This window comes from Podarcis vaucheri, assembly GCF_965113315.1.
Source record: "Podarcis vaucheri genome assembly, chromosome: 17".
Taxonomy (NCBI): Eukaryota; Metazoa; Chordata; class Lepidosauria; order Squamata; family Lacertidae; genus Podarcis; species Podarcis vaucheri.
In genome coordinates, this window is record NC_138755.1 from 38,466,659 (window position 1) to 38,481,294 (window position 14,636).

Sequence of the window (14,636 nt, forward strand, 5' to 3'; positions counted from 1 at the left end):
CAAGGGCCTTCTGGCGGTTCCCTCACTGCGAAAAGTGAGGTTACAGGGAACCAGGCAGAGGGCCTTCTCGGTAGTGGCGCCCGCCCTGCGGAACGCCCTCCCATCAGATGTCAAGGAAATAAACAACTATCTAACTTTCTTTTATTTGTATATATTGCTTGTTTTATGTTGCTATGGCTGTTGGCTAATGTGAATAAAGTTTATCTTATCTTATCGGACTTCCGGTAGAGCGCGGACCCGAGGCAGGCGAGGGTTTTTTCGGGAGAGAAAGCCCTAGCTATTTTTGGCCGAAAAAAGGGGGTTTGAGGGCGGAAAACCCCCCGTTGACCTTCCGGAGGGTGTCTGGAGGTACAAGTTCCCGGCGGAGCCAAAAGCTGATCGTTCGGTCGCCAGGTAGCCCTAGGTGAAGAGTGTGACGGAACGCGCAGCGGGCAATCGGGCAGCCATTGCAGCGGCCAAATAGCGAAGCCCCGAGCCTGCAGGGAATAGCGCTCTGCTCTCAACACAAAGAAATTCGGATTCCAACAATAAGTTTGTAAGACCTGAGGTTTTAAAACAGCAAGGAAGTCTCCGAAAACAAAGAGAAGAATCCGAGCTCAGCGGTTGTCTGGTATCACAAAAGAATGACGCAGCGTTACCAGCAGAGCTGAAAGCGAAAGTAAGTTGCCGCTAGCGGTTACAGTTGCCGCCTCCCCTGTAACTTTTGACATTAAGTTTCCTTCTAAAGGATTGAGAAGGGGAGTAGCGAAACTTTGGGACAGAACAGAAATCTCAGTGAACACTGAATTACTGTAAATTGAATATAGAGGGACCACCTGTTGCTGTATCTGCAATTAACTATTTCATAAGGAGGAAGCTCCGGCGCCATATTAACCCGGGCTAAGAAGAATCTCCGACTCTGACGCTAGACTAAGAGACTTAAAAGACAGTGTGGCTGAGAAGATAAGAGTACTTAGATGTTTCCTTTGGCCGTCTTTTGAGGGTTCACTTTTCCCCTTTGAATAAGACTATCAAAATTAAGGGGTAGAACTGGAAGAATAGGGGAAATAACCATTTAAAACTTTCCCTCTAAACTTGGCTCTCTGGCCCCATCTTGTGGCTTGATCTAATTACTACACTCCAATGCTGAAACCTCTAATGGAAACCGTATAAAGTTTGTGAACTCAGCTGATTAGAAACTTCCTTAGAGAAACTCCTTCTCCTAACAGCTCACACTTTATGAACTGCTCAGTATAAAGTATATTGATTAGATTTTGGAGCCTATAAATTAGAATCTGGTTTGACTTCTTTTTTTACTTCGACGCCCTCCTCTGGATTATAATTGAACTACATCTGAATCTTACCTGACTTTAGAAATTAGACTTTGGCCTGACAAATCAGTGTACTGTTCAACCAATGCCACGGATGGATTAGCCCAATTAGGGGCAAGATAATTAATTAGAATTGGGTGGCAACGGTATAGTAAGCAAGTGGTGTGAATACCTGATATCTCAATACCTAAGAAAATGTCACATACACAAAAAAAAGGAGGCGAGGGGGGGACTCCAACAGAAAGGAGACCCTCAAAGCAAGAAACAGAATTTAGAACAGAAATATTGAAGATGTTTGCAGAAATAAAACAAAGCGAGAAAAATTTAGAGACGAAATTAGAACAGGTCGATAATAAAATCGGGAAGATGGATAAAAAGATTGAGGAGACAGTTAGTGAACTGAAGGGACAGATCAGAGAGGTTTCAAAGAGAGTGGATGAAGGATTTAAGAAATCAAAGCAGGAAATGAAAGAGTTGAAATGGGAAGAAGAGAAGATGAAAAATGAGATTGCAGACTTAATTAAAACACAGGAAGAAATGAAAGACTCTATTGCAATGAATGAACTAAAACAGAGAGAAGTGAATTTAAGATTGAGACACATACCGGAAATACAAAACGAAAATATAAAAGAAAGATTGACAAAGGAAATTGCGCAGTGGATGGACTTACCGGAGGAAGAAGTTGCAAAGAGAATACAAAATGCATTTAGAATGAAAATCAAAACAAATAAGTTAAAGAAATTCCCGGGTGATTGTTTAATAATCTTTAAAGATAGAGAAATGAGAAATTTGGTACTCCAAAGGAATAGAGAGAGAAGATTATACATAGACGGGAATTACATAATTTTATTCAAAGACATACCAATAAGACTGTTGAAACGAAGAGAAGCTTACAAACCGCTGGTGCAATTACTTAAGAAAAACAAGATCGACTTTAGATGGGAATTCCCTGAAGGAATTTCGTTCTTCTATAAAGGTGTAAAAAGAAGACTAGTAAGTCCGGAGGAAATAGGAAAATTTACAAGAAGATATAAAGAACTACAACAAGGAGAAGAAGAGGCAAAAGGAGCAGAAGGAGGAGCAAGAAGGAAGGAAGACTCTACATCAGAAGGAGAAGAAGAATTGACCGGGAGAGAATCAGAAGAAGAGGAGGAAGAGGAAGAAGGAGAAAGGACAGAAAAACTTTAAAGTAAACTCAAATCCAAACAGCTAAAAGAATGACGCTAAAATTATGGAACTGGAACATCAATGGAATGAACGATAAGAAGAAACGAAACGGAATTGAACATATTTTGAAAAAGAAAAAGTTGGACATCATATGCTTGCAAGAAACGCACGTGGCAAGAAAGCATAGGAAAATTCTGATCAATAAAAGACTAGGGAACGAATTTATATCTTCGGATAAAGAGAAAAAAAGAGGCGTTGTTCTATATATTCAAAACAAAATCGAATCACACCAATTATTTAAAGATGAAGAAGGGAGAATCATTGCGGTCCAAATTAATTGGCAAGGGGAAAAACTAATAATTGTTGGGATCTACGCTCCAAATGGGAACAAGACAGAATTTTTTAGATCGCTCGAAGAGAAGTTATTTGAGTATATAGACCAAAAAATTATACTAATGGGAGATATGAATGGTGTGACTTCAATAGAAATGGATAGATTAAGAAAAACGATGAATAAAGAAGGGAAACTACCCAAAACTTTCTTTATGATGACGAAGAACTGTAATCTGGTAGATATGTGGAGGCTCAGACACCCATTGGAGAAGCAGTTTACCCATCACTCAGAACCAAATCAATCTTTTTCAAGAATAGATCAAATATGGGTCTCGAACGAGTTAACCCCAAGAATACAAAGAATTGAAATACAAGCGAGGGTGATCTCCGACCACAATCCAATAGTAATGGAGTTAAAAAGTTTGGAAGAACGATCTTTTAGGTGGAGACTAAACGACAATTTATGGAATGACCAAAAGTTTGTTGAAAAAGTACAAAGAAATCTAACTGAATTCTTTATGAATAATATGGATAAAGGGACAAAAACGAGTGTGGTGTGGGACGCGAGTAAGGCAGTGATGAGGGGCCTCTGCATCCAACAGAATGTATGGAAAAGGAACAACAAAGAAAGAGCGACAAAAGAGATTCTGAGACAGATTATGAACAATGAACAAAAGTTGATTAAAAAACCCAACAACGTGAAGATAAAACAGGAAATAAAGATTCTCCAAACCCAATTTGCAATGTTAGTTAATAAAGAGGTTGAATGGAACGTGAAAAGATTAAGACAGATAAACTTCGAGTTCGCCAATAAATCAGGAAGATGGCTCGCCTGGCAGGTTAAGAAAAAAAAAGAACAAAACACAATTCTTAAAATTGAGTTGAATGGAGAAGAAACATCAGAACCGAAGGAAATTAGGAGAGCATTTACGGACTTTTATAAGCAACTATACAGAAATAAAGATAGAAATAACAAAAGAAAAATAGAAAGATACTTGAAAGAAAAAATGGTAAGGAAGATCCCGGTAGATCAAAAAGAACAGCTGAATGCACCAATATGCAAGGAAGAGGTAGAAGAAGTTATAAAAGAGTTAAAAAGAGGGAAAGCACCAGGACCGGACGGATTCACTTGCAGCTACTACAAAGAAATGAAAGACATATTAATGGTTCCGTTGATTAAAGTAATGAACAACATCTTAAAAGAAAAAGATATCCCTGGAACATGGAAAGACGCATTTATTACAATAATACCAAAACAAGATTCGGACCTCACACAAGTCAAGAACTATAGACCCATCTCGTTATTAAATATAGACTATAAGATTTTCGCAGGAATTCTAGCCAAGAGATTAAAAAAGATACTAGTAAAGATCATACATAAAGATCAAGAAGGCTTTCTACCCGGCAGACAAATAAGAAATAATATAAGAAGCATAGTGAACATTATTGAATATCTATCTGATAGATGCGATAAACCAGCAAGTCTAATATTCGTAGATGCGGAGAAAGCCTTCGATAATGTGGTTTGGGAATTTATGTTGAAGAACTTGGAGCTTATGGAGGTGGGTCAAGACTTTTTTAACGGCATTGAAGCAATATATACGGACCAGAAAGCAAGATTGATAGTAAACAACTCTATCACAGAAGAAATAAAGATATGTAAAGGTACAAGGCAGGGCTGCCCACTTTCGCCTCTACTATTCATTGTAGTTTTGGAAGTCCTTCTAAATGCAATTAGACAAAATAGCCAAATTAAAGGGGTGACATTAGGAGGAAATGAATACAAAATCAAGGCCTTCGCGGACGATGTGGTTTTGACGGTGGAAGAACCCATAGAAAGTATAAAAGAGATATTAGAGGAGATGGAACAATTCGGAAAAATGGCAGGATTTAGGCTGAATAAGAAAAAGACTAAAATGATAGTAAAAAATATGGATGGCGATAAAATCAAATTATTACAACAAAGAATGGAAATTGAGGTTGTGAAAAAGATTAAATACTTAGGAATATGGCTTTCCGATAGGAACATAGATTTATATCAACTTAACTATATCCCAGTATGGAAAGGCATAAAAAGAGATTTAGAGAGTTGGACCAGAATGAAATTATCATTCTGGGGAAGAATATCGATGGTAAAAATGATGGTTCTTCCTAAGTTGCTATTCCTATTCCAAACTATACCTATAATTAAAGACACAAAAATATTTAAAGAGTGGCAAAAGGCGATTTCAAGATATGTATGGGAAGGGAAGAAACCCAGGATTAAATTTAAATTACTAACAGACACAAAAGAAAGAGGTGGCTTCGCCCTACCAGACATGAAACTTTATTATGAGGCAGCGTGTCTGTGCTGGATTAAAGAATGGGTAAAGTTGGAGAATAAGGAATTATTAGATCTTGAAGGGTTCAACAACAAAGCCGGGTGGCATATGTATTTGTGGAGTGACAAAAAGAAGGCAGATAAAGGATTTACGAATCATATTTTTAGAGGTGCTCTAATAGAGGTATGGAACAGTTACAAAAACATATTGGAACCAAAAATCCCGCACTGGTTATCCCCGTTAGAAATGATGTCTGTAAAAAAAGTTAATATGAGAGGGAAATGGGGAAACTATGGAGAAATGGTTACCAAGGAAGGAGGGAAGTGGAAATTAAAACCCTATGATCAAGTTAAGGAGTTAACACACGATTGGCTGCATTACTTTCAGATAAACGAAATGTTTAAAAAGGAGTTGAAGGAAAGAAATTACGTAGAAAAAGAGTCAACTTACCAAAAAGAGATAATAGATAACGAACATAAAATCCTGTCAAAAATGTATAAAATACTACTGGAGTGGCATATGAAGGATGAGGAAGTGAAAGTGGTGATGGTACAATGGGCAAGGGATCTAGGCTATAACATTCAACTAGAGGATTGGGAAAGGTTGTGGAAAGAGAACATTAAATTTACGGCTTGCATTTCACTGAGGGAAAACATGATGAAAATGCTCTACAGATGGTACCTGTCACCTGCCAAATTGGCAAAGATCTATAAGGTGGACAACAAGTGCTGGAAATGTAGATATAAAGAAGGGACTTTCTTCCATCAGTGGTGGGAGTGTAAGAAAGTTAAAAGCTTTTGGGAAGAGATATATAACGAGATGAAAAAGATGTTAAAATATACTTTCGTGAAAAAACCAGAAGCATTTCTATTAGGTATCGTAGGGAAGGATGTCAAAAGAAAGGACTGTAGACTTTTCCAGTACGCGGTGACAGCTGCCAGAATTGTGTTAGCCCAGAAGTGGAAGCAGGAAGGAGTTCCAACGGTGGAAGAGTGGAGAACAAAACTGATAGAATATGCTGAATTGGATAAATTGACAGGGAAAATCAGATATACTAAGGACCAGAAATTTATAAAGGACTGGGAGAAATTTGTGTGTTATTTGGAAAATAATTATGGGGCAAAAATAACGCTAGTGGGATTTAAAGAGGCTTTGTAAAATATCAATAAATATTGTTTAGTAGAGATTAGGAGGAAGGATGGAATAACTGGCAATAGGAACAAAAAAGATGGAATGTGTATTAAAAGGTTAACTATGAATGATGTCAGCAACGCTGATGGAAGTCCAAAAGGAAAATGATTTGTTGTACATATGGTTTTACTTTTATTGTTATTTTTTCTTTTTTTCTGTATATGATATTTTCTTTTTTTGAAACTCTAATAAAAATTATAAAAAAAAAAAAAAAAAAAGTTTATCTTATCTTATCTATCTAACTTTAGCAGCCTTGTTTAGGGAAGTTTTTAATGACTAATGTTTTAATGTATTTTTAATCTCTTGTTGGAAGCTGCCCAGACTGGCTATGGAAACCCAGCCAGATGGGAGGGGTGTAAGTAATTATTTATTATTATTATTTTCTGAAAGTCCCCAGGGGCAGTAAAAAGAAATGCTGCAAGCATCAAGGTTGCTGGTCCACATACATTTGCAGCCCACAGTTGATAAATGAGTGATCCATAACCAAGAGTATGTTCAGTCCACCCTTGAGAATTTGTAGAAAGTGTGGCACTTATATTTAGTGCGCCTGCACTTGTAAAATAGGACCAGTAGCTGCTTTTCACAGGTTTCTAAGGAGCCAGTGCACACCCAGTGATGTTTCAGTGAGATAGTCAACTTTTGCATTCCACGCATTCTGAACAGTTAAGAAAGTCTTGCTGGCACTGCTATGCTCTCCCCTGACAACCTTATTGTTTTGTACAAGCTCTGTCCTTGGGTGGCAAGGATCAACATTGGAGTGCACCTCCGGGGGTGAAGCAGCACTGAAATGACCTCCCCAGGGCACAGACCTGGGCAGTGTATCTGGAGGTCCTGGGCTGCCCAGACAACAAGACCCCGGAAGACAGTGTGACGTTAATATATATGAGAGAGTGCTGGAGGGGAAATAGTTAAATAGGTTGCACAGACAGGACCCAGGGGGATGGAGTCAGTGGGTCTATCAAACTAGTTCTCGGAGGAGTTTGTTGGGAGTTGTTGGTGGGCAGTTGGTTGGTTTTAGTGGGTTGGCTGGTTGGGAAAGGCAGTTGGAGAAACAGTTGGTAATAAAGAGACAGTTAGGGCAGTGGGTTCTTGAGTGTGGGGAGGCAGAAGAGATAGAGAGAGGAAAATAGGACTAAGAAAGTAAAGAGCAACCCACTCTGGAAGAATGGCAGATGAAGGTGATAGACTACATGGGACTGGCGGAAATGACTGACAGAATCCGTGACCAGGGGAAAGAGACGGCGGATGAAGATTGGAAGAAATTTAAAATTTATCTTAAGAAAAATTGTAAAATTAAGGAATGCTAAAAAGGGGGATTACAGCTGTAAAAGATTAAGTAAAAGAAAAGAATAAGGGAAAATTTGATAAAACCAAGGGGTAGGATTTGCTGAAATAAATTTGGAAATTGGGCTGCAGAAAGGGGAGGTATGAGGAAGTCGGTGAAGTAAGGTTCAACAAGAAAAAAGGATTTGAAATTGTACATGTTTGTTTATGTGTTTGTTTGTTTGTATTGTGCAATGTTTGTGTTCATAAAAACTGTGAAAAAACAATAAAAATTTTATATAAAAAAAAGAAAGTAAAGAGCAACAACATTTGGAATGCTGTAAAAGTTTTGTTTGTGTCTGACATAAAATACACACTTCTTTATTAATTGAAAAGCTGACTGAGACTGAAGTGATTTTACCAGGGACAACCTGGTTGGTGGCAGCGGATTAGTGGTGTACAGGTCAATAGTCCGTGAGATGACCAGGGGCTCTGTACGAACGCCACAGTCAGTCCCCACGGCGAGGAAAAAAATGGGGGGGAAATGCCCCAGAGGCCGTCTGCTTTCCACACATGGCGGCAGCATCACCACCACATCCCTGCTGTCAAACTTCCCTCTTCCCACCAGGCACAGAGAAAAAGAAACACTCCTGCAAGGCTGAGAAAGAACGCCATCATAGGCTAACCTTCAAGCCCTCTGATGATTATTTTGTGGGGGAAATGTAATGGTTCTGTGCTGCAAGGAAAACGAAAGCTTGCAAATCTAGACCCAACCGATCGTTATACAGACAAGACACACGATCGTGGCATGGTCTGTGATGTACATTGGTACCTCGCAAGACGAACGCCTCGCAAGATGGAAAACCCGCTAGACGAAAGGGTTTTCCGTTTTGGAGGCGCTTCGCAAGACGAATTTCCCTATGGGCTTGCTTTGCAAGACGACAGCCCATAGGGAAATATCCGGGACAGCGGGGAAGTGCAGCGCGTCTTCCCCACTGTCCTCGGACCTCCTCCGAAGCCGGGCGGCGGGGCGGGAACACCTTCTGAAGGCGGGCGGGGGGGGCGAAAGTCTTTCTCCCCCCTGCCTGCCTTCCCAGGGGCTTTTAAATCGCCCCGGACAGTGGAGAAGTCCTCCGCTGTCCCGGGGCGATTTTAAAATGCCGCCCGCCAGCATTTTAAGATCGCCCGGACAGCGGAGAAGTCCTCCGCTGTCCCGGGGTTTTTTAAAATGCTGGGGGTGGGAAGAAAAGCCCTTGTCCCCCCCCCCCCAGCCTTCAGAAGAGGTCCGGGGATTTTCAATGCATTCCTATGGGAAACCGTGCATCGCAAGACGAAAAACTTGCAAGACGAAGAGACTTGCGGAACGAATTAATTTCGTCTTGTGAGGCACCACTGTATATAGAACATCTGCTGTCATTCGGATGGGGGACTAGGCTGCTGGGTCATGTGTTCCTTCTCCCTCAGTTGTAAACACTGGTGATGAACCACATTTTATGCTAGCCAGAATTAGCTCTGAATTTGTAACTAGCTTCAAATGCTGGCTAGATCCTAGCTTAAGTGACTAACTTTGCAACAGCAACCAGACGAAAGTGAGAGAACACCAAAGAGAACATGGCAGACAGAGTCAATAAGGCACAGTCATTATTTAGTAAAGGATTGACAACACATCCCAAACATGGCAGTCACATTTTTATCAAATAAATAATGTGCTGCGCTAAGTGACTCACATGGAAAACTTACAATTTTGGGTTGATCTTTCTTAATTTTGTGATGCTGCAATTGCAGGGCCATGGAGTCCAGAAACCTCTGATTATTAACAAGGAAGTGTGAGTTGTTCTCCTTCTCCCAGTCTTCAGTATCTTTCTTCAGTTCCTCCCCCAACTAGTTTTGGCAAATAAGTTTTTTAAAAATAAAAAATAATACTATTTAATAAAAATCTCAATGCAGTTCACCTAAAAATGTAACATTTCCTAAAAACTAAATTAAAAGGGAAATAAAAATAAAGCACAACTTTATATCATGATAAAAACTAAGCAGTGTACAAAACAAAAATAAAATAAAACTTAAAAGAGGCAGGAAAGCTTGAGTGAAGCTTGAATAAACCTTGAGCAAGCCCATTTTCACAAGGCATTCTGTTTCCATCTCACAAATTACCCAAGGGAGGGCACTCCAGTGTGTGTGCTATCACAGAGAAGGCCAACTTGTCACAATTCAAAGGTCATGGAATGACCAGCAGCATCTCCTCTGAAGAGCTAAACAATATGCTCTGTTGAATGGTTTCTTTAAATCTGAAGGTTCATTATTGTTCCACAGGATGTATATTTCTTTAAGGGCCAGAGCAAACAACGTGACCCAGTTTTACCGCTGTGAAGCAGTATAGCAGGTGCTGTTAAATTGTGTTAATTAAGCTGTGTCAGCAATTGGGTATACAGTGGTACCTCGGGTTAAGTACTTAATTCGTTCTGGAAGTCTGTTCTTAACCTGAAGCACCACTTTAGCTAATGGGGCCTCCTGCTGCCTCTGTGCCACCGGAGCCCAATTTCTGTTCTTATCCTGAAGCACTATTTAGGTTAGCGGAGTGTGTAACCTGAAGCGTATGTAACCCGAGGTACCATTGTAGTATATAAAGAGCAGCACCTAGCTCTCTCAGTACCCTGGGGGATGGGTTGGTGGTTGGGTCATGCTTGTTGATATATTTAGTGTAAAAGGAGTTTCTGTTATTAAAACCTAGCTAAAGTTATTTTGCGTTCCTTGTAATGTGTGGTCTCCCCAGCACGCTTTCTGCAGTGCAACTAATCTGCAAATAGCCAACATGCTCAGTCTATACCAGGAAGGTGGTTTGGACTTAAAATTTCAACCTTGAACTGACAATCAGTTTAGTCAATTTCAGAAAGACTTTAAACTTCACACTGCCACTATTCAAGGCACTCTTCCAACTCCGTTTGCAGCTGAACAATTCACTTTCCTCTACAATATTAGAGACGTTAGCTAGATCAGCCAAGAAACGTTCAAGAATGCTAAGAACCTGGAGTCATTTGGACCTCAAATTTGAGGTGTCATCAATGTGCTTTCCAGAGGCAACTTTATATGCACAGAAAATACTTCCAAAGTTTATGAGATGAAAGCATTATCTACATGTTAGAACTGCTTTGCCAAGGAGTGTTAGTCAGCAAGGGATTACGTCTATTGTTTTACTTAGGTGTTCATGTGGATCAGGCACCAAATTTCACCCAAAATGGATGGAAACTACACAAAAATGGCCCTGGGACTTACCTTTAACAATTGTTTTTGAAGCTTTGATCTTTCCCTTTCCTCTTTGAGTAAGGTACCCCCTCTGTTTAGAAGTCTGCTTGGATCTGTTGATTTTTTCTGAATACAGAAGGAAAACAGGTTATGCATTAACTGATTGTTTACCTATAGTACATGGGTGGACGAGTCTAAAAGCCCAGGAGACAAATTTTGCACAGCCCTCTAGTGGCTATGGTGGCTCATTCACCAGAAGTAATGTATTTAGCATTAACTCTGGAAGCATTTACACTCGATTCTGACCAAACTAAGCCTCCTAGAGCAAAAACCTGAAGCAGACACTCAGAAGAATCTTGCCATTCCGAGTAAGATTGTGGCTCTTATTCTAGTACAAGCCAAGGCAGATAAAAGATTATCCTTTCAAAGTACCAAGTATGATGGTATTTGTCTTGGTTGACCACAAACTTGACATGAGCCAATAGTGTGACGCGGCAGCTAAAAAAGCCAATGCAATTCTGGGATGCATCAATAGGAGTATAGCATCTAGATCAAGGGAAGTAATAGTGCCACTGTATTCTGCTCTGGTCAGACCACACCTGGAGTACTGTGTCCAGTTCTGGGCACCACAATTCAAGAAGGACACTGACAAACTGGAACGTGTCCAGAGGAGGGCAACCAAAATGGTCAAAGGCCTGGAAACGATGCCTTATGAGGAACGTGTTGGGTTTGGAACTTAACAGGTTAAGTTCTTCCCAGGATGCCACACCATTCTGACGTCAATTTTGGAAGCTTGGGAGGAGCTTGGGAAGAGTATGCCAGTCCCACTCGGTATTTTGTGGGGAAAGGATGCAGTTTTGTCATGGCTGCAAATAGTCCTGGAAATTCTTAAGAAATGTTGGAATAAAAGCTGTAAATAGACAAACCTGGACTCTGTGTTTGTCTGAGAGCTGAGACAAGCTACGTGACAGTTCTACACCGCTGTGTAATCTCTGCTACGGCGTGACTGAGAGATCGGAGCAGAGCGTGCGGCAGGAGAAGTGTGCCGGGCAGTAAAGAGCTAATTGAGGATCGTAAACCAATTAGCGGGGGTCGCGCCACATCAAACAAACTGCACAGGTTATGGATACCCTAAATCACCTATCGTAAAACTGTCACGGAAGAGCTGCCGGGAGCTGAGAAATCTGCGGTGTCTAGCAGAGGAGCACGGAAGCAAGCAAGCAAGCAAGCTGAAAGACGCTGTTGCTGAATGCTGCAGTGCTAAAAGCAGCAGGGAATCGTTTCTCCACGGACAGGAGCCAGAAGAGCTTGTGAGTAAAGCTTGTGGGCACCTGGGAAGAACGTGAGACTATGGACAGAAAGCCTGTTGAAAAAAAAAGGCTGCTTAGAGCTGAGAGCTGTGCCTAGCGTTTGAAGGCAAGCTGATGTCGATGCCTGAGACAGCTTTGAGTCCTGCCTGAAGTGGTGAGGCAGTCGATCTCAGCTGGGAGCTGACCTGCTAGACCGGGAGCTGGAGAGCGGCTGTTTGTTTACGTGAGTACGCTGGGCCCCGGGGCAAGATGGCAGATGGCCAGGAGGTGATTCAAGCTCCGTTTGAACAGCTTGAGGAACTCACCGCCCAAGCGTGGAATACCTGGGCAAGATGGGTGAGAGCGTGGTTTATAGCCACGGAGGTTTGGGACATATCCCAGAGGGAACCAGTGCAACTGGTGGACAGAGATGCAGGAAAGCTGAAGTCTGTTTCTCTGGAGGAGAAAATGCAGAGGGAGAAAGCTATGAGAGCTGAGGTCTGCATGTTGAGAGCAGGTGTTCATGCTAATTTGCAACATCACCTGGATGGCGTTGAATCTGCGTGTGAGGCCTGGAGTGTGCTGAAACGTCTGTGTGAAGGCTCAGCAGGAGGCCTAGGGCAGATGGAAGCTGAAAGCCTAGAGATGGCTGGAGCCCCTGTTCCTGATGATTTAGCCTCAAGGAGTGCTAGTGAGCAAGTCGGGGGGGCGGAAAGTTCCAAAGGCAAGTTTGAAAAGTTTTCCACTGAACCTGCTGGAATGGAGCGGCAGTTCAGGGGGGGCGGATCTGGCAAGGAGTGCTTTTCCGGAAGAAGGAGGGCCAGGCCAGCTGGGAGGAGACCCAGGCAGTGTTTTTCCACTGAGTTTCGTCGGTGCTACGTGTGTGGATCTCACAGTCATTTCAAAAGAGACTGCCCACAGAGAGCAGCTGCACAGGAAGGCTTCAAGGACACTTCTCATGGGAAACAGGCGGGTTTCCATGGCAACCGGTCTGGAAAAACAACCAGGCGTGAGACTGAGGCTGGTGGACGTGCCAGGTGCCAGGAGGAGACGTATCAGATCACGGCTAGTCTGGCGTTGGCTGAAGACAGCTGTGGGACAGAGCTAAGTTTCATTATTGACTCTGCAGCTAATCGCAATTTGATTCCAGAGGCACCTGCTGTCGAGAGGTGGAACTGCACGGCAATTCCTGCCGGGAAAACTGTACTGTTTGCAAATGGACAGAAAAGACAAATGACTAATGCTGTAAATTTGCATTTTTGTGTTTTACAGGAAACGTTGGAGTGTTGTACTGTTCCTGGGATGCAACACTGTCTTTTATCTGTGCCTTATTTACTGAAAAAGGGATTTACGGTTTGTTTTCAGGGTGATGTGTGCACAATCCCCAAAGGAGGGAGGATGCTTGCCAAGGTTAAAAAGGGGCAAAATGATCTCTTCATTCTTAAAACGTCTCTGGAGGGTGGTGGGAAGGTTGAGAAAGCACAAGCACTGCGTGCTACAATTCCCAATCATGATTCATGCGTACATGCTTGGCATACACGTACAGCTCATAGTTCTCTTGAAGAACTACAGGTGCTGCCAGAAGTTTCCAATGGTTGTAAGATCTCAGAATGTGGACATGCTGTAAGTTGTGAAACTTGCAAACTGGCAAAGGTAAAAGGATGCAGTTATCCAAAGGTTGAAAGGATAACAACAAGGCCTTTTGAACTGATTCACATAGATTTGTGGGGTCCTGTAAAGGAACCAAGTCTGGGAGGGTCAAGGTTTCTGCTCTCGATGCAGGAGGATTTTACTCAGAATTCCTGGATACATGGTCTCAAATCCAAGGATGATGCAGCACAGCTGATCAAAAGGTGGATTGAGGGGGTGGAACAAAGGTTTTCCACCAAAGTGCAAGCTGTCACAAGTGACAGAGGAGCTGAGTTTACAGGTTCTGCTTTGAAGAAGTACTTTCACAAGAAAGGGATACGTCACACAGTGACTTCACCCAATCAGAGGGGGTGGGCTGAGCTAAGATGTGAAGCTCTGGTTAAAACTGCACAGGTGTTGCTGGAAGACTCTGGGTTACCTCCAAGGTTTTGGCTGGAGGCAATCAAGTATGTAAGCTTCACCTGGAATCGCACCTACAATTCCATGGTAGGGGACACACCGTTTGGGTTGTTGCATGGCAGGAAACCACAGATTCATTTTTTGCGTATGTTCGGGTCACGTGCGTCTGTGCCGGTACCTGCTGCTTTGCAGGGGCCAGATGGATCCAAGTTCCGAAAAATGATCTTCTGTGGGTATGAGCCAACAGCGAGTGCATGGAGGTTTGCATTTCCATCAGGTGATCAAAGTAAGTTACTGATCAGTAAACACGCTGAGTTCTATGAGCAGGATAAAAAGACACAAGCTGCTGTCAAGCATGATGTTCTTTCAGAGTGTCTCTCAGAACAGGAAGATTATGAGGGGGAGGAAGAAGAAGCTGAGTCTGATAATGACGATCAGGTAACTGACCAAAGTCAGGAACAGGAGGAGGT

At 42.0% G+C, this 14,636-nt stretch overlaps 1 protein-coding gene across 3 annotated transcripts in view; it reads right to left on the minus strand.

The window, feature by feature from the left end:
• The window catches only part of LOC309521878 (protein regulator of cytokinesis 1-like), a 29,622-nt gene that overhangs the window by 3,489 nt on the left and 11,497 nt on the right, over window positions 1-14,636 (minus strand). For all 3 annotated transcript variants that reach the window (XM_082204991.1, XM_082204992.1, XM_082204993.1), the window contains exons 9-10: window positions 10,859-10,954; window positions 9,326-9,466 (exon numbers count right to left, since the gene is read on the minus strand). In XM_082204991.1, the coding sequence (XP_082061117.1) occupies window positions 9,326-9,466; window positions 10,859-10,954 (237 nt within the window). The remainder of the gene's footprint in view (window positions 1-9,325; window positions 9,467-10,858; window positions 10,955-14,636) is intronic.